This window comes from Triturus cristatus, chromosome 9 (genome assembly GCF_964204655.1).
Source record: "Triturus cristatus chromosome 9, aTriCri1.1, whole genome shotgun sequence".
Taxonomy (NCBI): Eukaryota; Metazoa; Chordata; class Amphibia; order Caudata; family Salamandridae; genus Triturus; species Triturus cristatus.
Genome location: NC_140592.1, coordinates 1046837023 through 1046863602, shown reverse-complemented (window position 1 = coordinate 1046863602; position 26580 = coordinate 1046837023). Strand labels below are relative to the sequence as shown.

Sequence of the window (26580 nt, the reverse complement as noted above, 5' to 3'; positions counted from 1 at the left end):
ATAAAAGGATTTATTGAACAGTCTTATTTCTCGTTTAAGAGATATGAGCTGTTACAATCATTAGACAGTAAGCATGATATAATACGCACAGCGTAAGCAGTAAGAAGAAATAATACTGCAATAACATTGCCTTTTAGCTATGACATATATTCATATATAACACAGGCTAAAAAGTGAATACTCGTCTGATGCTTCTAAATAGTTCTACCCCAGTGTACCTAACCTAAGTGTAGTACTAGGTAAGAAATAGGTGCTGTTTTCTATAGTATGTTATATACTAGGGGCCTCATTTATGAAAAGTGATGCATCGCTGTGAGAAAACAGAGATGCGTCACTTTTCACTGCACCCTCCTTGCGACACCAATGAGGCGTCATATTTACAGTATGACGCATCATTTCGCAAGGAGTTACAGATACGTCAGTATTTGTGACGTATCTGCAGGTGCAAAAATGACGCATTGCTGGAGTATGTCACAAAAGTGACGCAACTCCAGCAATGGGTCATTACACATGGACAAGTCCCATGTTAAATGATCCTGCGTAAGTCTTACGCCTGCCATGAGGCATAAGATATTGACGCATTTGCGTCCTAGAAGTGACGCAGTGAAATCTAATAGATTTCACTGCGGCACTTCTACTAGTCAAAACGCCCACCCTGCATACATTATACCTGGAGCAGGTATAATGTGGCGCAGGTGTTTACAAAGTGACGCATCTACCTAGTTGCGCCACTTTGTAAATATGATGCAACATGGCGCATTTTTACGCTGCTGGTGCATCACAAAAAGTGATGCACCGGCGGCGCAAAAGTAACGCAAGGGCTCATAAATAAGTCCCTAAGGTTATATGCCAAGAGTCCCTCTAGGTTCTAGCCCGCTCCATACCTTAGAATGAGAGAGGTGGGAATCTCTTTCCGAATCTCAAACTCCAACACCACGCGAAGGGAGTCAGAACACTGGAAGCTGGATTCTCTACGAGCAGGGACGACAGCGTCTGGTCAGTAAGTCAGGCGGGAATTCAAATTCCTTCCGAACTTGCCGTGGCGAGCCATATTGAGCTGTGCCGTTCTTGCCATGGTAAGGGAAGGTATATTTATACCTGGAAGGTGCTTAGGAATGCAAGCATTGACGTAAACTTGGGCAGAGGAAGACGTCATGAATGAACCCCTAAGGAATAGTAGTTCATGCATAATAGATGAGTTCTTGGAGAAATCAATAATCCTAGCTAGGGAAAGTCCCAATGGCTTAAGGGTATGGTTTCTAAGAACTCGTTGTGACGTGGGATGGGTGGATGTAGGTGACCATGCCTGTATTTGGATAGCATGGCTAATGCCTAAATAAGGACTGGGATTCTATGCCTAAATAAGGGCAAAGAGAATTGTGCCTATATAAGGACATGATTCAGGGAAACCTATATACGGGCATCTAAATCGAAACACAACACCCACTCCATTGACAAATGATTGATATTACTAAATGCTAAACATGCTAAACACATAAAATTGAGTATCACATGTTCACTAAAAACATTTCTAAATGCAAACTTAAAAATAAGTTCATGTTAAAAACTCTCAGCTTAACATGGAATGCAAAGGTGCTGTACATATTTAAAGTAATGTTTCATCCGAAGCATATGTTTACAATGGATGCTAAATGCTAAATGAATGCACAGAAATATACACATATATTATGAAATGGTCCATTTTTACAGAGAGGAAACAAATAGTTCAGAGCCATTTCATGTCATGATTACATAAATGCGAAGAAAAGGTGACCATGTGTCCCTGGAAGTGTTCAAAGAAGTCTGTTCTCTATGAATAGTTCTACGGTAAGCAGTGTTTGTTTTAGTTTTTTTTTTAAAAGGAAAAGAAAAAGTCAATTATCTGAAAAAGGTTCCAAATTTTGTCTTTTGTTTTGAAAACTGAAGACCAAATTCATATATTATCCGGTACACTGTGAGCCAAATCAAAAGTCAGTGTAAGATGCTCGTGAAAACATGAACTCTTCTATCCCTGTGGTCAAAAAATTGTCTACCCATGTCGGTGATAGGTTGATTACCTCGTTTAGAAGACTAACTGCACATAGATGTGACGCATCGTCAGTAGCAGTGTTCGTTACCGATGTTACCTGTGTGTCTGTTGATCCATTTCGTACCTCAGCAGTAGCATGATGCGTCTGTGAGATCTCAATGAATGCCGTCATCAGGATTGGTAGCCTCTGGGGACAAGACAGAGCATGGGCCATTATCGGGTCCAGCAGAGTATCGATATCCATTGGCATGACTGATGGGAGTGTTAGACAGATGTCTAGCACACATTCTTTACCGCAAAGCAGGTAGCGTAGAACAGGTGAGATGCAATCTTGCCAGATTGGTCTGAACGACAGAAACTATGTGGTATTTAGTTCTCGTAGACGAGGTAAACCCAATAGCTGTACTATGCGCTCACGACACTTCCTCTCAAGGAGAGCTTTCTCCAAGTCGCAGGGAGTGACGCTGGTGGATTGGCTTGCCATAGCGTAGTAGTAGGAATAAAAATAGGATTCCTGCAACAAGTGCTAGAATTAGCGGCAGACCACCAAACACCGAGTGCATGAAGTTTGGAATGATTCCGATGACTGCTTGAAAAGGTGTTAACAGTCCTGAACATATGGTCTTAAATACATGCACAATACCGCTCGTATCAGACATGTTTAAGAATGCCCAACATTTCTGTGAAATGTGTGGGGCAGTTTGTCCTTAGCTGAGCCTGTATCTCAGCCGAAGTCCTTGCAATTTGTAGATCATAGGTTTCTTTGGCTGAGGTCAAACGCACGGTTTGTTGTAAAAGAATGGCTTTTATTCTGCCTAATGTATCAATTCGTATAGAAGAGATGTTCAGTGAAGGCCATAAAGGCGACTCCCTGACTGTGTCTATTTGGGGGAACAAGACTTGTATACAGTAAGTGACCCTGGAAATAACCGTTACTAGATATGGGATACCTGGCAACATGCCACAACAGCTCTGATCATTCAACATGAGGTAACTCCCATTTGAAAGTTGTCCAAACGTTGGATTAATCCCAGCGGTCGGTGAACTTTGCAGGAGGCAGGATAAATTTGCAGTGGAACTGCTACAGGCCCCATGTAAACTAATATCTCAACATATGAGTGAACCGCTCAGTGTATTTTCACAGTGTGTACCGCTAAGGAGCACTTCACACCCCCACTCCAACATCTGTGTGTGTAAGGTAAATCCCAGAATGTCCTGATGTATTCTTTACCCAACCTTTCATATTTGCCTGCTGGCATGTGTTTGAGGCAATACTGAAAATGGAAAGTTGTAACAGGCAGAGTTATTTTGCCATGAATGATCCGTAAAACAGAGAAGACGTGTTGATGAAACGCCAAGGCACATAGCCTGCATACAAGTTTTGTAGCGTCCAGCCTAATAACAGAATAGAACGTAATTAAGACTGACCTTGTCGCAGCAGGACCAAATCTTGTTCCACAATGTCTATAGCAGAGGATACAATGTTGCCCAATGAATATATCCTGGATGACAGAGTCGTTAACCCATTGTCGACCACAGCGAGAGATTTCTCTAAATGAATACGATCAATTTCTCGTATTCTTTCTGCGGCGTCTGCTTGGGTAACCTTCCATATTTAATTATAAGCAGCATAGATACCGGCATATATGAAACATTTTTGACGCGGTTTTCTTGGACTTAGCAAGAAATCCCTGAGGTTTGCGTCTTCTTTAAGTAAAGATAGGTGTTGTTTCACATCCTCTAGTGTAGATGTCTGTAGCCAATCAAGGCATAATTTCCCTACACTGTATTTTGTTACTACCCCTGGATGCTGTCTTTGAACATAGCGTGGGTCTGGCCTATTGATAGTAAAACCCTGTATGTTGGCCAGGAATCTCTCCTGACAGATGTTTGTATCTGTGGGCCAGAGCAACTCTTTTTACCATTCAGGATCTGATCTGTTGTTTTGTAAAATAGTATTTATGTCAACCTCCCCCTGGGTAGTGCTATTACTTGCAGGTGTAGGTATAGACGGTGTGTTCATGTCTTTGATCTTGGCTAACCCAAGGCAAGACGTTTGTTGAACAGTGTCATTCAAAAACATTTTTTGCTGTGGGATGATGCAGGCTCTAAACAAAGCTTCTATCCCCTGCACTTGCCAATCTTTTGTACCCCAGACAGATTTTGTTTCAATTGTGTTTTTCCAAAACTCAAAATCCTGTCTAGACAGTTGGGCAATAAAGGCAGCAGAATAAATCTGTTTTGTATTAGTTAACATATTTTTCATTCCTGTTTTGTTCACATTTTTAAAGTAAAACGTTTCTGGATTGGATGTATTGTACCCTGAAAAATATGGAAACTTCATTGCAAACGTTTTTGAGCTACCCCTTGGTGGTGTAGGACAATGTTCCCATTGGTTATACATAAATACATTTCTAGGTGTTGCAGATTTATGCAAGAAATGATGACCATAGTGGTTGTAACAAAAAAGCTGCTCACAGTCTGTTGAACCCTCTAAGTATTCGTGGTTAGAGAATGCAGCAGACCTTTCTAGATCAGACATCATCTTATTAACAGTCTCAAAGTCCCAATCATCCTGGAGGTAATAAAGTCACTTAATGAAATTTTAAATAAGTGTGGAATTTTCAAGAGTTCCGACGGGCCGAATATATAATAATCTGTTTTGTTCCAAACTATACCATCTTGTATAAGAATGGCTGTGATGTTCACCGCTGACAAGTCTCTTGCTTCAAGATGGGATGATTTGTGTGGTCACATTTTTACTTCCTGTGTCCAAATGAATATATCTTCCATTTATCAGCATGCCCAGAGTCATCACTAAAGCTAGCCAAAGCAGAAAGAAAAATATTCCAGAAATAATCCATAGTTCAATCCATGGTGAAACCAGATAAATCTTTTTCACGTGATGAAAGAAGTCTTGTGCTCGTTCTTTGAAAGTTCGTTTGGCTGGCATCGTTTCTAGTTCACTTGGATCCTCAGAAAACGTATCAAAGTTAATGAAATAGCCAGTGGCAGTTCTGTCAATGGTTGAAATTGCATCAGGATTGGTTGAAATTTCTGTCACCAGTTGATCAGGTGTTACGTTGGTATAGACCGGTGTATCAGGATGAACTGCTATTTGGGTTTCAAGAGGAATGAGTTCCATAGCATTGTTGCTTAGTCCTTCATTTCTTACTGTTGAACTCTCAACGGTGATGAGTCTTTCAGTTGAAACCTCTTGGATAGTAGCTAGAGGAGTGCGTCTGCTACTTGGTCGGAGTCCACAAGGCCTACTGCTTAGTATTGGCCACATAGTGTTGTTTGATGAGGTCGATGGCCACAAATCTTTTCTCCTTTTTACCAGCAAGGAGCAGCAGAAGTACTGTTCTTGTTCCGTGAATGGCTAGGACAGGTACTGGTTGTCTGTAAGAAGGCCCAAATTCCTTCTTGTCCGCGATCTTCTCTCTAACTAGATCTCCAAGCTTTGGGATCCAGACAGGCCTTGCTGGGACGGCTGGATTTTCCCCAGTGGTGGTTGGCTTCAGGAACACGTTGCTTTGTTTTGATCTTAGTTCATTTAAGTCCTGGAAAATTGCCAAACGATCTTTGATATCAAATGGTTTCTTTTCCACCACTGTGCCTTTACATTCGAGATCAGGAACCCACATTGTTGTCCCAAATAGGACCTCATATGGAGTGACCCCCTAGAGAACTTCTTGGCAAATTGTCTAATGAGCGTTAGACCCCATAAAGATGTTTGACCCACCCATCACCCAAACCTAATACTCTAGCTGTTATAGACCGCTTTATGTCCCGGTTTTTCCTTTCCACAACAGAATTTCCCTCAGGATGGAATGGAGAAGAGTACCGCAATGCAAAGCCCAAACTGGCCATGGCTTCTTTGTAAGACCGAGAGCTAAACGCAGGGCCCTGGTCAGAGTGAAGCGTGCCTATTGCATATGTGTCGATAAAGACTTGCAAATCTTTTATAACAGTACGAGCGTCAGCCGAGCGCGGAGGCCACATCCATAGGACCCTTGAGCACGAATCCACTGCAACCAAGATATAGTTATTTTTACCATCCCTTTGCAAGGGACCGCAGTGATCCAGGTAAACACAAGCTAATGGTTTATCTGAAATTAACAGGCGCGTCTGCTCAGGACGTTTCACTGTAGAGACTTTAATTTTTTGGCATATTTCACATTCCAAAACATAGTTTTTGGTCTGTTTCCTGATGCCTGGCCACCAATATCTCTGTTTTAATAAAGATACTGTGGCGGAAACACCTGCGTGGGCAGAGGCTATCCCTTCATGTGCTGCTAGGATTAGTCCTAATCTGCGTTCCATGTTTGAAATTACCCTATCCCCCACTCCAGGGATTCGAGCAAACGGAACGTTGTTCGCATCAATTATATACGAGTATTTGAGTGGACATTTTTTAGGTAATGCTGCACCACTGCCTGTGCTTGAAGCATTGACAGCCAACAATATCTCACTGTCTATTCTCGTTTTCGAACGAGTGATCGCAGCTACGGAAGCCGTTTACACAGCCCCCTTCGTGGCTTCGTCAACCAAGGAATTCCCTGCAACATGAACGCCATCACGTTGATAACTCAGCGTGTGTATCACATGAGTGCTTTGTGGTCCGTCTCGCAACTGAACTACTTGTTCCCAAAGCATTTTATGCTTGATTGTGCCACCTTTTGCATCTTTGAAACCATTTTGAAGCCAATTCTGTAAATATTAATTTAGGATTGAACACAGTAAAAAGAATCGCACACTATACGTGTGGGGAATTTGTGATCCGTATTTTCAAGTGCTAATTTGAATGCTTGTAGTTCAGCTCGCTGAGCTGTACAATCCCCTAGAGATTGTGTTTTAGTGACCATCGGTCTGAATTCACCATCGCGCATGCGACCTTTAAGGATTGCGCACGCTGAACTGTAAGCTTGCTTACTCCCCATAGCAAGTTGTGCTGATCAGTCAGTATAAATTATAAATTCATACTGGTCAAGAGGGAGAATCTCAATAGGCAGAGGACATTTGTGTTCGTATTGCAGGAATGCTTGTGTTTTTAAATTAGGATCAAAAACGTATTCAACATCTGTTGCAGCAAGAGAATTAACCCATTGGATTCATCTTGGATGTAAAGATTTTGCATTTGGAATGCTCGCTTTTGTAACTGCCTCTAAGGCCGGTACCGGAGTCATGACAATAATGCGTTTCCCCTGAGCTAGAGCTCTTTCTTTTGCTACAGCGGTTTGAACTGCTGTCAGAATTTTTTTGTCGAAGTGAATCGCATTTCCGCTTGTGTATACAAATGTGATTTGTCTGCAATTGGCACTTTTTCAACTTCATTAAAAGTTAAGTATGTGAATCCGCATTGACCCGAAATTATTCGGATCACTAAATTGCGTGTATTTACGCGTGTTTGTAAGTGATTTGTTGCTAACATGTCAGCTTGTAGTGAATGCAGAATGTCTGTGTGTTCCTGTGTCCAATTTTTGATTTTGAAATCAGGTTTGATTAGTTTGTAGAGAGGTTTAATCCTTTCTGCGTAATTTAGAATGTACGTTCTTCCAAAATTTAGGAAACCTAGAATCGACTGTAAATTTTTCAGCATTTTTGGAGGTTGGAGCAGTGCACACTTTTCTAAAATGTTTACTGCCAGGCTTTTGCCTTCACTTGAAAGCTCATATCCTCAGAAAAGGACATTGTGATGGGCAATTCTTGATTTTTTTAAATTAAATTTGTAGCCCTCAGAGGCAAAGACTGCTATAATGGTATTTACCCTGTTCAAGTGCCTATCTAGGTCATTGTCTGTCAGATAGATATCATCGACATATGACAATGCCTCGTCATTGTAAATTTGTAGTAACTATGATACTCTTGCTGAGAAGAACCTCGGGCTGTTCTTGAACCCTTGTGGGAGTCGACAGAAGTGACGCTGGGTCCCCATTATTGAGAAAGGTGTCAAGTACCTACTTTCAGGTGCTATATTTTGACAAAAGAAGCCATTTGAAATATCTAATGTGGTTTTATATTTTTTACGCACAATGTTATCTATTAATGCTGTACTGTGTGCATTTTGCACACCAAATGTCTTAGAACAAGTGTTCAGGTGTCTGTAATCCAAAACTAGATAATATGTCTTGTCTGGTTTGGAAACAGGAAGCAAAGGATTGTTCATTGATGAGGTGCATGTTTCAATCACCCCTTGGTATTCAAGTTGATCTAAGATCTCCCTGACATGTTTTTTAGCTTCTAGCTTGATTGGGTACTATGTTTGTGCAGTAGGTTGACATTTTAATTGGATTTTATGGTGAGGTGAGGCCTCATCCCATCCTACATGATTTTTGTATAATGCTGGGGCCTGGGAAAGTGCCCATTTCCTGGCATAAGTATATTTTAGGTGTATTGGAACATGGTTGGAGAAGGCTGGCATAATGATGTCTTCGCCATGTGGGCACTCCCTGAGAAATTTTGGTGGCCAGTCCTGTTCTGCTAGAAGTATATCATAACCCCTTGAACGTTTTTCCCAAAAAAGAGTGCTTTCACTTTTCTTGGTATGTCTCCCTCCATCCGGAGTGTTATTTCATATAACCTTTGTGGAGTACTAACCCTGGTGTCTACTGTCTCAACTGTGATGTACTCATTCAAGTCCACTATCTCCAGAAGTTCCTTCAGGTTCTGGCGAGCTATTGTTACTTCTGCTGCACTGTCCAGCATTGTCTGAGCCCATTCTCCGTTCTTGAGTTGTGTTCTCAGAATTATCAGCATGTCTGATCTTCAGACCTGCTACCTATTTCTTAGTGAATTGAGGTTTTGGTTTGTTTTTCTGAACGTGTTGATCGTCTTTGGACTTCACGCGTTCTTCTTTGTGATCTGACCATCCTCATCTTTCGGATGTCTGTGACGATATCTGAAAGGTACGAGAGGAACGTGTATCAGTATCTTGATACCTGTCAGGTTTTCTCAAATTTTCCCTGTTCCTGAGATTAAACCTCCTTTCAGAGGGCTCCTTTTGAGGAGATCTACCTCGGGATTGAGAACATTTCTCTTTTGAATGTTGTTTGTTATTTTCCCACTTCTTTTTAGAAGATGTAGGACCTTCAGACAGTTGTGGTTTAACTGTGTAATTCTATTAATTCTTGTATTTGATTAAGAAATTCTTTGTCTGACATTGCTTCAATGTCAGGATGAGGAGTGTAGCCGGCTAAAATCGGCCATGTTGCTCCTGGTCTACCTAGTGGACCGAGCCTGGTAATGTGTTTGTAATGTTTTAGGGCGCCTTTAAACCAGAGCTGATGCTCCTGGTATGTGAGTGGAATTTCAATATCCTCGAAGGGAATGTATTCCTCAGATGGTTCATCTTCTTTGAAGAAGTGAAACATATGTGTTACTGGATTTGATTCTGGGAATACTATCCATAAATAGAATACCTCTGTCTGAAAAAATTCATGTGCCTCTATCACAAAAACTGCTCTACCACCTTTTGATGTTAGACCATGTTTTATAACACCCTCATCGGTTTCATTTAAACCTGTAGTATTAAAAGCTGTTACGACTTGGTTAGTCGCAGCCTCACCGGTCACGGCATTATGATCCCCGTTTTTTGTTTTTGGAAAATGTAGAACAAGTTTCAAGGAAACAAAGATAAGGTGCACAATATTTTGGAACACTGTATCTTTCAACGTTGAACAAACCAAACAGCTAATACATAGGATTCTCGTCCTACTCAGCTATGGCGGATATTAACCCTACCCACTCCAGACGTCTTATGAAGAATTATGAGTAGGGGTCTCTGAGAAAAGCACGACTGAGTTACTTCGGTATCTAGCGTTAAATTAGTGTCTTACCAAACCGTTGGGCACCATGTAGTGTAGTTCCTATTTCCCTTATAGGCTCTGCACGTTGGAATAATATACACTATAGTTTTTGCATAGGACTAAGGTCAGTATGCCTCTAGTAAGTACATTAAACTTAATTACTTTATGTGCCAGCTAACTCAGAGGTAACTAGAAACTTCTCGAATAAACAAGAAGGGAGCAGTTTCTGAGAACCACATAAACATGACAACTTTGTTTCCCTTAGAATCGGAACGTGTCTCAGAATCGTGGAAACAATAGATAACAGTTTCACTCAGTCAATCGTGCATGCTTAGTTTCTTCAGAGTTACACAGAAATAGATAGACGGGCGTTTCAATAAAAGAATTTATTGAACAGTCTTGATTCTCATGTAAGAGATATGAGCTGTTACAATCACTAGACAGTAAGCAAGATATAATATGCACAGCGTAAGAAAAAATTATACTGCAATAGCATTGTCTTTTAGCTATGACATATATTCATATATACATACATAAATAACACAGGCTAGAAAGGGGATACTTGTCTGATGCTTCTAAATAGTTCTACCCCAGTGTACCTAACCTAAGTGTAGTACAAGATAAGAAGTACGTGCTGTTTCTATAGTATAGTATTTACTAAGTTTATATGCCAAGAGTCCCTCTAGATTCTAGTCAGCTCCATACCTTAGAATGAGAGAGGTGGGAATCTCTTTACGAATCTCAAACTCCAACACCCCGCGAAGGGAGTCAGAACAATGGAAGCTGGATTCTCTGCGAGCAGGGACGACAGCGTCTGGTCAGTGCGTCAGGCGGGAACTCGAATTCCTTCTGAACTAGCCGGGGCGAGCCATATCGAGCTGTACTGTGCCGTGCTTGCCATGGTAAGGTAAGGGAAGGTATATTTATACCTGGAAGGTGCTTAGGAATGCAAGCATTGACATAAAGTCGGGCAAAGGAAGACGTCATGAATGAACCCCTAAGGAATAGTAGTTCATGCATAATAGATGAGTTCTTGGAGAAATAAATAATCCTAGCTAGGGAAAGTCCCGATGGCTTAAGGGTCTGGTTTCTAAGAACTCGTTGTGACGTGGGATAGACGGATGTAGGTGACCATGCCTGTATTTGGATAGCATGGCTAATGCCTAAATAAGTACTGGGATTCTATGCCTAAATAAGGGAAATGCGAATTGTGCCTATATAAGGACATGATTTAGGGAAACCTATGTACGGGCATCTAAATCGAAACACAACACACCATCTTCTCATAAAATTTGGGACTTTGGAAGACTCTACCTGAAGGAGAAGGCCCTGCTGGAAGGAAAATGCTGGAAGAACAGGACTTCAGACTTTGGCTGCGCCCTCTAACTCTTACACTGGTGCGGTTCTTAATTGAGCAGGATAGCCCATTATGGTGGGCTATAAGGCTATATTAAATGAGGGAGTAGGCCTTTACTAACTGACATAGCTCAAGACAGAAGGACTATAATGCTATTAGAACGTTTCCCTCACAGAGGAAATAATGTCCTAAAAAAACCAGGGAGAAACAAAAAGACAAACATTGGAATGTTGGAGAAGACATCTGTATCCCTCAGCCATGGCATTGTCTTCAATGGAGTTCTTAACATTACAATGCTCTAATGGAAAACAAATGCAAAGTTTACAAACCAATAATCACAAATATTACTCATTACAGGAAGTGAACACAACACATTTGAATAATATTCTTTAGTTATCCAAAGTGACAGTGAACAATTGACTGCTCTTCAAAATAGCACTAGACATCAGTCACTTCAAACCACTTAGGATGCATGGTGCAAAAGCTGCATTATAGGTCTCCCTGTTTCATACGCTACCTGTTGTCTCACCATTCAGAGCGTCACACTGCTCTGGTGCACCAGCCTCAGTGCTCCGCCCCTTCTTCTGGGAATCTGTATTTTTCTGCGAGGGGCTCTGGTTCTTCTTATTTTTAATTAGGATTTTTCCCATGAGCTCCTCAGGACTTGGTAAGGGAACTCCTGGTTCTAACTGTAAAGGGGCACATTTAGGAAAAAAAGTAAATGTGCAGTATGTAATCAAATATGTAATAACTAATTACTTTTATCTTGAATCAAAACAATTTCACTCAATCCAATGTCTTTCCTTCCATCATGATTTCTCACACATATGGCCGATGTACTGAAATTTGAGTCTGAAAAAGCATTTGCAAATCATGCACAGACGTTTTCGTATCCAATTAAATTTTGTGAACTGGCATAGGTACTAATACGTTATTTTGCAAATTGCAGTTTTTGCAATCTCACAATATGTTGATGCATTTGGCCCATAGATCCTGTCTAATGCTGAGAATCTCCCACAACCAATACAACTCGATTAACTACTCAACTTTAAACTAATGCTATTCAGCAACCTTTAACACGATCAGTTATAAAAAAACATTTTTCAAATCCTGCACAATTAAATGGAAAGAAATGTATACTTCTTGTTGTTGTACATGGACAGACAACATTAAAAATGTGATGGAAATTCTTAAACTAATTACTTTTCAAAGACTTAGTGTATACATTCAGATCAACATTTCCTTATACTTGTGTGTGCAGTTGCATAAAAGAGCCAACTCTTTTCAAATCAATGTTGCCATAACCCAAAAATCAGATGGGACTTCACTCCCAAGCACTAGACATCATGTCGCCCTTGAAATATTTCCTCCATTTTAGGTCTTACCAAAAGGTGACACTGGGTCTACACGCACACTTAGTACATTGGAGCCTGAGGTTGTAGGCACAGAGAGCACGGTGGACCTTCTCAGTGATGTATACCGCTAACCACAGTATGCTTAGGGACAAAGCCAAAGAATATTTTGCAAAACACACGAGCAATCACTTCCAAAGTGCTGAAAAATCTTCTGTGCAGCATTTTCTGCTCAGAGCAGCTAACTCTAGGCTTATTTGAGCCCAATCACTGTGGTAAATATTTAAATTACCTGTACAATTTTTTATGCGGTAAAGTCTAGTAAGAATAACTCAGTCAAAATAAGAGGCAGAATCCGTGGTATTAGAGGTTCTGAAAAGGACTTTATTCCTTACAAAGGAATTATGGTTCGAACCAGGCAATCGTATTCCATCACCACGAAGGTTCAGGAAGGGATAGGCAATACATTATTGACAAGTAATGATATATATATGAAAAGCATTACATTAAGACAGATGCAGGAGGCGTAACAGCTGATAATACAGATAAGAATACACATACGTAATGAAAATAGGCGTAATAATAGGCGTATACTAGAAACGTCATTAAAAATGATGTCACAAGTGGGTGGATCCATAAGAGAATCCTGTAGTGTCAGCAGAAATATTTGGCAGAGATGCGCGCACAGCCGCATGACGTGTGATTGACGTGTAACTAGAGGGTGAAGGGGAATTGACATTTAGCTCTACATGTGGAGACAGAAGTCTGGGGGGTCAGGTCAACCTAATCCCAAATCGTATCTAATATCTTTGTTTAAGGAACTGTTTTATCCAAGAGGAAAGGTCTCTCGGACGGAATCTATTCTATACTGACTGTTAGTGCATGTACAAGCGTCTATGTGTCTACATGAGATGCGAGGGGGCAGGAATCTTCCATGGTAACAGGGGCTATGAATTACTTGCATAAAGACAGCGAGGCCGGGCCCTTTGCTCGGTAGCTGGAAGGATGTTTACCTAAACTACTAGACAGGAATGCATTGAATGAGGAGCGGAGCAGATAACTTGAAGGCTGAATACAGTTTTTGGCAGGCAACAGGCCGCGTCAGGCACCGTTAGCCGCGCAGGGAGTAGGACAAAGTTCATGGATACGGATGCAGGTCCAGGCTGGAGCATTTCAGAGGCAGAAACAGGAAAAGGCTTGATGGCAGAATTCAGGGCCTACTCGCCTGAACTGTAAAACGTGAAAAGTGAACCATATAAAGTCGGTGGCCAATCATACTTAGGAATGGAATATTCGACCCATTCATGGCGGATCTGAAAGAGGACATGTTGACGTTGGACGCACATGTATTTGCGTCTTCATAGCTGGAACTGGAGGGAACATACATGTACTTGTAACATGTACATGGAGCCGTTGGGGTCTAAGATAGGGGACATAACTGATCATAAAATTCATATTTCCTCATTCCCTCCTTGTCCCCTACGGACCCTTCATGAAATATCCATCTTCATCAATCCATCAATCTGTTCATATAGCATCATTTGTTCTTCTTTCTTCTTCCGGGATCTTGAATGAAAATTTGAAGGCGGGATACACGATGTGGCACACAGACCACAAATCGCTGGCCCACATTGTAGACACAAGCAGCAACTGAATAGTATGAGAAAGCCAATACCTAGGAAGGATAGGATCCTCCATCCCCAGGCTGACAACACGCTCCAGAACCAACCGGACCAAGTCCAGGTGCCTGGATTCTGGTGTATCTGGCTTACGATCTTATGAAGGCGAGTTATGGCTTTATATACTGACGGCGCGTTTTCTGGTATGAAAACACAGCAACTTGATCCGATGACCCTACAAGCTCCGCCCCTATCGGCCAGAATAACGTCAAGGACAAGACGATTTTGAAGAACAACAATCCGCATCGCAGACTGCTCCTCTGTTAAGTTGCCTAAGGCGGAAGTAGTTTCATTCACTACTGCTTCAAGGGTTCTAGTTAATCTACGTATCAGCTTACTATTAGTGACTGTACCTATGTAGGGAAAGAAACCTTTATTGAAATCTGTGTATTGCTCCCATGCTGTTTCAGTGTAGTCGACAATCGGGAGATCTCTCTGCTGTCTATTGTGTACTAAATGGGTATTCCTATGGTAATCAGGCGGGGCTAGGAAAACAGGTGGCAGAAGGAATGCAATGTAACAGGTACCATCCCAATCTAGGGGTAGGCGCATGTATGCGGTGTGACCACAGATGAAGTAGGAGTGACGGGAAGCTCTAAATGTAGACTTGCCTTGATCACTGAATTCTATTACAGTGGTACATTTACTATGGCCCATGTGTATTGAACCATTCTTTCTTACACATAATTCGCCTCTAACTGGAAATACTGACACAGCGGGCAAGATTGGTGTAGCTTCGGATTCAACATTCAGGATCATGAGGTTAAGTGTAAAGTTACCTAATCCATATACTTCATTTTCTAGATCAGTTCCTGTTCTTTTGGGAAGTCCCTCCTTGTTAGGGTAGCAGACTTTAAGTAAAACTAGGTTCAGGTTTCCCCATACCCAGTTGTCTTGATAAACTACTGAATTTGAATCTAGGGAATTAATCAAACTAAACCATGCTCCACAGGAGCCATTGTGTGTGAATGGATACGGAAAGAGGGGCAGAACTCCCCTGTATTTCTGATAGGGAGGGAGTCGGCCACATATCCAACAATTTGTAGCATTGCTGGTCTGATGAGAATGATGTAACATACTAATGAATGTATTGTTGCGCAGCGCAAATCTATAGGACAACTCATGCGGAGGTAATTCGCTAAAAGAATGTTCGACAGTAGCATTGAAAGCACGCTTGGAAATAGGGTAATACATGTGTAATAATATACTGGCAATAATAATCAGAAGACTTAGAGAAAACATAATTAATAATGTCACGATGCAGTGACTACGAAGTGATTTACAGTACGCATGTTTCTTGAGCTGTTTCTGTCTATTTCTCTCTCTATTTCGGTCTAGAGGATACATGTCAGAGACAAATTCAACCGATTCACCTTGGAGAGGACTTAAACAATCAAATTGTCTGACTTGCTAGACCTTAGTTTCAGTTTATAATTCTCTTTTTCTGGCTTATCAACCAGGGGGAGTTTTGAGTCAGTCTGTGAGGGAATGCAGGGCTGAAAGTTCAAGTCAGATGGTAGTCCATGAAATTTTTTGATATGGCTCGAGTGCAACCACCCTTTGCGTCCCTCAATCTTCACAGCTGTCCTTGTGGTCAATAAGACGAGCTTGGGCGACTGCCAGCGAGGCTCCAGCGGGTTCCTTCTGTCGAAGTTCCTTACAAGCACAAGGTCCCCCGGAACCACGTCATGGGGCTTCACCTCAGTGTTATCGGGAAAAGCTGCAGCTACCTGTGAACGACAAGATTGTAGTGCAGACATCAAGGAAGCCAGGTAATCTGTCAGCATATTACAATCAACATCAGTGATTTTACGAGGTATAGGCGTCCCCCACATATTTGGTGGTCTACCGAAGATCACCTCATACGGGGATAGCCCTGTTCGAGAGTGTGCTACCATTCTCATGTAAAAGAGAGCAACTGGTAAAGCTACTATCCAGTCGACACCTTTTTCTCTACATACTTTGGACAGTCTAATTTTCAGAGTTTGATTATGTCGCTCCACGAGACCTGCTGCCTCGGGATGTCGGACGCAGTGGAATTTCCATTGATAGCCTAACAGAAGTGAAACATGTTTCATTAGCTCGGATGAGAATGGCTGGCCATTATCTGAGTACACGACACGGGGCAAACCATACCGTGGGAAGAATTCTCGAACTAACTGTTTGGCAGTAGTCGGGGCAGTGTTAGCTGGCATGTGGATACTGTCAAGTTCTCTTTTCAGTGCTTGGCTATAGATGCTGGGGCTTTCTGTGAATCCTTGAGGTGCACGTGTGAATTTAAAACTTCGTCCATTTAAACTGAATCCGAACAAATATTGGCTTTCCGGATCGATTGGGACGCTAAAGAAAGCGTTCTTGAGGTCAATTACAGTAAAGAACGTTGCTTCTGAATCTATGGCTGTTAGCAATGAAGAGATATCTGGGACCACGGGGTATTGTGGTACAATGCATTTATTTAATTCGCGCAGATCAATAACTAATCGATATACTGGCGGTGCCTTTGGATCAGTTCGTTTAAGAATCGGAATTATCGGGGAATTACATACATTGGAGTCGGTTTCCACGACCACTCCTTGTACAATGAGCTCGTCAATGATTCGCAGCAAAGCCACAACAGCATCTGGCGGTAACTTGTATTGTCGCATTCGTGGTAGTACCACTCCTGTTTTGAGTGTGACTCGATATGGTGTAATGTGCATACAACCTACATCAGTGGGGCCTTGCGCCCATAAATGTGCAGGTAGATTCTGTAACCGGTGATCCATGTCTCTAGACACGTAGTGACCTTTAAAGTCACGCAAAAATAATCGTACTCCTTCCGGAGAACAACATATTATAGCTCCTAGAGCTTTCAATGTTTTTATACCTAACAAGTTTTCTGGACATGATTTCGTAAGCAATAGATCTGTAGTCCGTGTTAACGGACCGACTGTGAATGCAAGTGGTTGCGATACTTCGTTAATAGTTGGTTTTCCTGAGAATCCAAGGGAAATATTTTGTGAGCCTGAGAGGGGTGCCCCTGGGACTTCGCTGTGACTGATAGTTGTTCTGCTTGCCCCTGTGTCGAGTAGGAACTTTCGGTCTTTCCCTAATACTTGACTCTGTACATAAGGACCCTCTTGATCTACAGGAACCTCAATAAGGGGTAAGCCAACTTCCCTCTCTAGGCTATTTCATGTGTAGCGCTGATACTCTGGATAGTCATTTTGTGCATACTGGTACATCTGTTGTGTCGTGTTTTGTGTTGCAGCAATAGGCTGTGGCTGTTGTTGTTGTGGTTGTGGTGCGGTCTGTTGTACAGCTGGCATAGGCTGTATATTCTGAGGTACTTGTTGTTGGATCTGATCCTGTCTAGGCGGACGTGGTCTCTCCTTCGTTATGCCCGTAGAGATATTATGTTTTAGAACTGCGCAATCGTGTATATAATGACCTGGCTGTTTACAATAGTTGCATGTCCCTCTAACAGGACCCGCTGAATCATTGGACTGCGTTGTACCCTTTTTATGACCGTCAGCTGGAACTGACTGCGCAACAAGCATTTTCATTTTCGTGTCTTTCATACGTCTTTGTTCATGTTCTTGTTCTTCTCTAATTCTATTGTGATGATATTGTAACATTTGTAACATCTGTGACGGTGTGTTACCTTGCCAAGTACTCTCGAATTTTAATACTCTATTCTTAACTTGGGGCAGAGAATTTTCAACTAATTTTGTCACAAACAGATGTGGATACGACTCACTACTTGCTTTTATGCCACTATTAATACCAAAACATTTTTCAAATCGGGAATAGAAATCACTAGTGTCTTCATCTTATTTTTGTTTACAGGCTGAAATTGCACCCCAGTCTTCCTTTTTCGTAGTTAATAAACGTGGTAGTACCTGCACTAATAATCCTGGTAATGCTGTAGTCTTTTCCCCAAGCCCTGAACCTGCAGCTCGGGCCTTTTCTTCGTTTTCTAATGCTGTCCAATCTATCTTTTGGTCTCCCACCTCCCATTCCTTGTCTTTGAGTTTCTTGTAAATACCGGCAGGTAATAAGACTTTTAATATTTTCATAATGTCAGGGTAAGTATACTCTCCCATGAGTAACATGTCTTTTATCTCACGGTGGAAACCTGCTGGGTCTTTGTCATGGCTAGGTACTACTTTCTTCATTTCTAATAATTCAATTTTAGTTATGGGCGTGTACACAAACACGCGTTTAAAAGTATTGTCATCACCTCTGACTGGGTGCACTTCGCGTAAGGGATTCTGTCTGTCTATGTGATACCTTTTTCTTTCCTTGGGGGGAACTGAAACATGTTCTGGGCATACGAAGATAATGTACTGGTGACGATATTCTAGAATTTCTTTAATTAAATCAGTACCTGAACCTCTCCATTTGTTCGTGAGTAATTCTATCAGTATATCAGGTAGGGGACCAGGATCGGAGTGTTGGCTTCTATATAATATAAGGAGGTGTTGTATCATGTATATACCAGCTAAACGCTGTTCGTCTGGGGTGAGATTCAAAAACGTGTGTGCTAGCGCATCATCACTGTATTTTTCAGAACTGTCAGCCCATTGTACTGCTGACCTGGCTAATTCTTGTTCATCCATAGAATCGAGCATATGATACCCCCTTCGGTCTCGAAGTAATTTATCAGCAGCCTGGAATAAGTGTTCAGGGGACTTCGTATTTAGCATAGGGGCTTGAAAATGTCTGTTGTCTGGACGTATCGGACGTATCGGATCATTAAAGTATTTGGTATTGTTACAAGGTCTTCCCCTACCTACATAAGCTATCGTTTCTAATTGTCCTGTGGGCATTTCTGATTCTTCCTCCTCCTCTCCCTCTGATTCAGTTTTGTCTGCCTCCAATCTGGCTTTATGTATTCGTTCTACTTCTTTGCGGATCTTTCGGCACATAGCTACTATACACGTCTGTTTATCATGTTTTCCCTCTGATATATTCTGACCCCATCTGGTAAGTACTTGCATTTCATCCTGATCTACCCCAGGCCTGTCTCTGATCAAGCAGTTTATGAAGAAGCGTAACAGTAATCTCTGTATATCCACTTTCTGATAATCCATGGCTTCGTCAATACTTTCAGGGCCTTGCCCTGTTTGGACAAAGCGATATATATTGTCTAGATGATTAACCATTCCTGGTAGTGTCGTTAAATATAGTGAAGCTCGTCGTATACGTAGTGATGATAGCAGCATTCTGTCATTTTTACCGGGCACTGGATCATATCTACAATCCACAAGATGTTCCTTAAACATGTCGGACGTTGCTATTTGGGGTGTACGTTGGTTTGCTAAATCTCTAAGAGACGATTTACTTCGTGACGGTGGCGTGGCAAAAATTGCTGTCGCACCTCCTGTCGCACCTTCTGAGGTGCTAGGCACGAAAGGATTTGTGGGATGTAAGGTAGAAACTGTGGATGCAGGAAAAGCGGTGGAAACAGATGGACCTGTTGGATTGTGCGGAGGAGTTTGTTGTTGCGGAGGTGGGGGCGGATGATCTCGGGGTTGAGCACCATCGACAGGTGGCGTGTGTGGTGGAACATTAACATATTCGGGAGCTACATCGTCTAAATAGGAGGAAAGGAAAATATCTTTTGCGGTCTTGGGATGTGCTTTAATCGGGAGTAATGGGGGTGGCAAATCTTTCGGTATTTCCGGGGTGGCCTTAGGTAAACCTTCGGCCAAAAGAGGGTACATACCATTCATAAGAGTGTTCCGTTGTCTGTCTACTTGTTCTGTTTTTACTCGGATACCTTCTTCAACTAATACGTTTTCTCGGGCTTTATTTGAGTTCTCCCTACTTTTCTCTTCCTGTCTGAGCGCTTTCTCTGTGCGCCTATGCGATTCTTTACGCCATAGTTCAATGGCATCTTTCTGTGACTGTCTGGCTTTCTTTTTCCATAATTCTTCTTCTACTCTCATGATGCAATCTGCATCCCATGTCCCAGCTGCGGGCCACCTCTGACTTTCTGCTAGATCCTTGGTGTAGTCCACCCATAAGTCAAGATATAATACGGCATCTAGGCCATGTTTATGATACATAAAGTACCCTGGAGTGTCCCTAGGTGGAATGGGAACAGCTTCTTCGAGTACTCCTTTTCTAGTTTTGATCTGTCTTAATTTTGAAAAGAACGGCATCTTTAAACCTTGCTACTTGATTCTTACTCAAACTGGACTTGAACACAATTAATACGATAAACACAATAATGAACACTCATTCATACCACAATTTTTAAACACAGTAAAACATTTAACATTTAACATTTAACATTTAACGAACAATGATAATTAGAAGAAAACTAGTTACTGACATAATACTAATACTAGATAATACTGGATTATATATATGAACATACTAGATATACTGCTAAACAGTACAGATACACTGCTAAAACAGTGCAGACCGGATCTGTGTACCCAAACCCGTCATGACCGGCACAAATTAATGTGCACGTCTAAATGCCTCCCCAGCAACGGTACTCACCGGGTAGCACGGAACGGAAGGCCTCGGAACTGAACTGAACTGGACCGGACTGGACTCGACTGGACTCGACTCGACTCGGAACTTCGGAACCTGGTGGGCCTCTGTATACCTCGGATCTTGCTCTCTCAGCTAGGCTCTGGTCGGGATACTTCGCACTTCTCACCGCCTCGTCTGGGTGTTGATCGCAGCCTCAGTCACCCCCGCTTGGCCGGAGGGAGATACAGGAAATCCTGCGGGTACGCGTTTTTGTCCGTCCAGCTGTGGCAGGAGACCGGGCCTGCAACGCACCTCCGGCGCGTGAGATGAGAAAGTGTCCCTGTTCGGGCGCCAATTTATGTGGTAAATATTTAAATTACCTGTACTATTTTTTATGCGGTAAAGTCTAGTAAGAATAACTCAGTCAAAATAAGAGGCAGAATCCGTGGTATTAGAGGTTCTGAAAAGGACTTTATTCCTTACAAAGGAATTATGGTTCGAACCAGGCAATCGTATTCCATCACCACGAAGGTTCAGGAAGGGATAGGCAATACATTATTGACAAGTAATGATATATATATGAAAAGCATTACATTAAGACAGATGCAGGAGGCGTAACAGCTGATAATACAGATAAGAATACACATACGTAATGAAAATAGGCGTAATAATAGGCGTATACTAGAAACGTCATTAAAAATGATGTCACAAGTGGGTGGATCCATAAGAGAATCCTGTAGTGTCAGCAGAAATATTTGGCAGAGATGCGCGCACAGCCGCATGACGTGTGATTGACGTGTAACTAGAGGGTGAAGGGGAATTGACATTTAGCTCTACATGTGGAGACAGAAGTCTGGGGGGTCAGGTCAACCTAATCCCAAATCGTATCTAATATCTTTGTTTAAGGAACTGTTTTATCCAAGAGGAAAGGTCTCTCGGACGGAATCTATTCTATACTGACTGTTAGTGCATGTACAAGCGTCTATGTGTCTACATGAGATGCGAGGGGGCAGGAATCTTCCATGGTAACAGGGGCTATGAATTACTTGCATAAAGACAGCGAGGCCGGGCCCTTTGCTCGGTAGCTGGAAGGATGTTTACCTAAACTACTAGACAGGAATGCATTGAATGAGGAGCGGAGCAGATAACTTGAAGGCTGAATACAGTTTTTGGCAGGCAACAGGCCGCGTCAGGCACCGTTAGCCGCGCAGGGAGTAGGACAAAGTTCATGGATACGGATGCAGGTCCAGGCTGGAGCATTTCAGAGGCAGAAACAGGAAAAGGCTTGATGGCAGAATTCAGGGCCTACTCGCCTGAACTGTAAAACGTGAAAAGTGAACCATATAAAGTCGGTGGCCAATCATACTTAGGAATGGAATATTCGACCCATTCATGGCGGATCTGAAAGAGGACATGTTGACGTTGGACGCACATGTATTTGCGTCTTCATAGCTGGAACTGGAGGGAACATACATGTACTTGTAACATGTACATGGAGCCGTTGGGGTCTAAGATAGGGGACATAACTGATCATAAAATTCATATTTCTTCATCACAACACTTCATTAGTGAAGACAAGCTTGATGAACAAGGCACGCTGAGCAAAGGGTATCAAAGTCATGATATACTAAGGACAATAAAACAGTTGGCACATTTTATCATGGTGGTTATTTAGCCACTAACCCTTTAAAAACATAGCCTTAGTTCATTTTTGTGGTTACAATCCTGTGGAAATAAATTTAGAATGGTGTATAGGAGAGAATTTTCAAAAGTAAACTTGACGCTCCCTGAAACTCCATGAAGACTAACTGAATCTAGAAACAAGTGAGACTGGCCCACGTTCCTTTTCCATGGACGTCAATTATCAGTGGACCGTGGTTCCGCTTCCTGCTCCTGCGTTGTCCACCTCAGGCCTAGCACTGCCTTTAGTGGTGAAAGTCTCCGGGACCGTGAGGGAGGTGAAAGGAACAGAAGGCCCAATTCACAAAGGTAAACTTAGACCTGAAACCTAAGTTTAGACCTGAAGTCTAAGGGCCCAATTCACAAAGGTAAAGTCAGACCTGAAGTACAAGTTTACCTTTGTGAATTGGGCCCAGAATGTAAACAACATTCTAAGAGCCCTGTCTGCCTTCTGCAGCCACAGTCTGTGGCCAACCAACTGTCCTTCAGCCATAAAGGAGGGCTGTTGGATTTGACCCTTTCTGCAGGGTCGTCCTCCTTTTTTCTGGACGCTTTTCTGTTGGCTTTTAGGACTCTATGCACATTACGGCTGCTAGCCAGTGGTAAATTGCTTATGCTCTCTCCTTTAAACATGGTAACATTGATTTACACCCAAATGGCATATTACATTTGAATGTATGACGTTACAACGCATGCCCTTACAACGCAGTTTTTACATCGCAACATCCTTTACAATGCATTCTTTTACATCGCATTATACCATTACAACGCATACCATTACATTGCATTTAAGGTAAGTGTTGGATATTGTAGGGGTAATAATTACTATTCTAACTCCAGTGAGTGCAACAGTAGGGTAAATGTTGGATAGTGTAGGGGTAAAAATTACTATTCTAACTCCAGTGAGTGCAACAGTAGGGTAAGTGTTGGATAGTGTAGGGGTGAAAATAACTATTCGAACTCCAGTGAGTGCAACAGTAGGGTGAGTGTCGGATAGTGTAAGGGTACTATGCGTTGTAATGGTTTGCATTGTAATGACTTGCGATGTAATGCCTGTGTTGTGGTGACATGCGTTGTAATGACATGCGTTGTAGTGACATGCGATGTAATGGCTGCGTTGTAATGACATGCGATGTAAAGGATGTTGCGATGTAATGACTGCATTTTAAAGGTAGTGTGATGTAATGACTGCGTTGTAAAGGTTGTTTCCCATTACATATACTTGTAAGTCCCTGGTAAAGTGGTACTACATGTATCACGGGTCTGTAAATTAAATGCAACTAGTGGGCCTACAGCACTTAAGTAGCCCTTTAAACATGTCTCAGGTCTACCATTTCAGAGCCTGTGTGTGAAGTTTCAAGCTGCCATTTCAACCTGGCAAAATAAAACTTTATCCAGGACCAAACCTTCCTTTTTAGGTCTCGCGCAGCGAGAGACCTCTAGTAGGGGTTTAGGAATCGCACACACACGAGCATGTGCTTTTCCTTTTGGGCCTTTTTACATAGACAGTACGCCATTGGCCAAAGGCGGGCGCATTGCTCCGCCCATGGCCTATTGGTGTCTGTTACGTGCAGCAGCAGCATCATATGTTTCCAATTATCGTGCCCAGACACAGGCGTGATAATTGGAAACATATGCTGATGCTCGCAACCGCGCGTGCACACCAGCAGCTCCCGCATCTCGTTCTGCTTGGATTTTCTTCTCCCTGTGTCATTAAGTGTGTGCAGCGGTGTCGAGAAGTGTCGGTACTCTCACATTAAATCTAGTGCAGCAGGGCCGAAAAGTGCTGGTACTCTCTCATTAAATGTATTGTAGAGGTGCCGGCACTCTTCCGTTCAAATGAAAGAAGTGTAGGTAGTCAGTACCAGACAGCACCTGCCCATTTGAAGCACTGCCTCAAACACATTCTTAGTTTCAAAGGTCCATGTGCGTAGCTTCCACGCGCACTTATTTTTCGGCACAAAAACAAAACAAATTTTAAAAATAATGGCACGACTTTAAAAACATCCCAGAAGTAGTTACTGTCTGCCAAGCTCGTGTGGGGCCGGGGAAGAACCCCGGTGTTAAGCAGATTTTTGCAAACACACACATCGCGCGCACCGCGCACCTCTCACCTCTCGGAGCAAAACCCTCCAGAGAGCCCGCCTGGAAATCCATTCCCACCACATCTCAAAGGCACTACCCGCATGCGATGCCAGCTCCGCGGACAAGCTCTTCATTTAGAGCCTTTTGCGCATTAAAATCTAAAAGAAACGAGTAAGTCCAAACAGCCCTCAGAAAGTAATTAGTTGTTTACACCAACTTCTATTTATTTAAGAGCTTTACCGCACTTGTCACTTTCCCCAACATGCAAACATCGAACAATTAGCAAAGAGTCAAAGCTGGGGCCGCCTTGTTTAAACTTTTTGTTGCGTTTAAAAAAAACTAAAAAACGTGGCGCTATTCAAATTCCTGGAAACACGTAATGGGGAGTCTTTTAGGGCCTCATGTAGGAAGCCAAATACCGGTCGGTAACGGCCGATTTTCGGTAATTATACCGTTACCGACCGGTATTTTGGCCATTGGTATGTAGGGGGACAAACTTTGCTTTCGGAATTTACCGAATCGGTAAAATTACCGATTCGGTAATAATACCGAATCGGTAATGTTACCGAATCGGTAACTTTTCCGAATCGGTAATTTTACCGATTCGGTAAATTCCGAAAGCAAAATCGAGATGTAGGGGGAGTGTGTGTGTGTGTTTAAGAGTCGGTATTTACCACCAACTTATAGTTGGTGGTAAATAATGAATGTATGTGTAAATGCATTTTTACGCGCGTAGCAGTGTGCAATGTGGCATACATACATGCCCTTAGGGCATGTATGTGTGCCACATGTGCACACATGGCCGAATCAGGGGTGCAACAGGGTGTCAATGTGACACCCTGCCACCCTTGTATGTGTTCCCCCCATTACCGAATCGGTATTTACCGATTCGGTAATGAGGCATACCTTCCCATCAATGGGAAGGTATGCCTCATTACCGAATCGGTAAATACCGATTCGGTAATTACCGACTAGTAACGATTCGGTAAAAAATACCGACTCATTACCTACATACCAGTTACCACTTCTAAAATACCGATTCGGTATCGTTCGGTATTTTAGAAGTGGTAACTGGTATGCTACCTACATGAGGCCCTTAGTATTTTGTTCCCCTGAGTGTGGTTGAGCGAAAGGACACGTACGCTCAGAGGAGGTTGGCATTTCTAGACTGCGCTGGATTCGTAGGCAGTTGGAGCAAGTAATTAAATAAATCTTACCAGTGTGTGTGCGAAGGGGAAATCCCACCTTGTTACCACTGCATCGAGAATTTGTTGATACCACATATTCTTCACTGCATCACACTATACGTCAGTATAATGACACTGTACTCTGAGTCTGCTTGATGTAGTGTCCTAGCATGGACACGTTCTAGTGTTCTGACATGTGTGTATCACACTATACACCCACCCACCACAGACGTCACTGGGTCAGGTGACGCTGTTAATAAAAAGGGCCGAGCGCACGTGCTCGTGGCCATTCCCACTACAGTAGCCATGTGTCCTGCGTCAGTCATTTCCCGAGCATGAGGGCCTAAGGCCCGACATTACACTGGCGACGAGGGGGCTGTGCCCTGGGGTGCAGCAGCCCAGCTAAAATGAAGGGGGAGAGAGAGCTGCCTGCGTGACCCCCCCCCCCCGGCAGGCAAGAGAAGCGCCTGTTCGCCCGCAGGGCGTGCGAAGAGCCCTGGGCGCGAGCGGTGACCGGGAGCCCACCCCGCACCGCCGCGATGACCTACGGGCAGTCGCTGTGCCCCAAAGTGTAAGCGTCGAAGTCGGGTGCCCACCCCGACCCCGTCGAGCCTGCAGTTGTGCCCAGAGATAATGAGCGAGCCGTGCGGAGCCCACCCGCATCGGCCACGACCAGGCAAGTGGCGGCGACCACGCGGAGCCTACCCGCGTGGAGGAAGGTGAGGAGCTGCGCGGCGAAAGAAGAGTGAAGCCAGCGGGTGCCACCCCGCATCAGCGGTCGACCCGTGGTGAGGCCACGCTGTCCACAAGAAGCGCTGTATGCCCGAGTGGCTCGAGGGCGTGTGGAGAGCCCACGGAGAGGGCAGAAAAAGCAGAAACGAAGAGCGGAGCCCACCCGCAGCCGCACAACCACACCGAGAACCCCGTCTCCT

At 43.0% G+C, this 26580-nt stretch overlaps 1 protein-coding gene across 1 annotated transcript in view; it reads right to left on the bottom strand.

Annotated features, from left to right (window-relative positions):
- Positions 1-26580, bottom strand: part of PLCB2 (phospholipase C beta 2) — a 573513-nt gene that overhangs the window by 228721 nt on the left and 318212 nt on the right. Inside the window, exon 14 of the mRNA XM_085626894.1 lies at positions 11712-11883. Within this exon, the coding sequence (XP_085483020.1) occupies positions 11712-11883 (172 nt within the window). The remainder of the gene's footprint in view (positions 1-11711; positions 11884-26580) is intronic.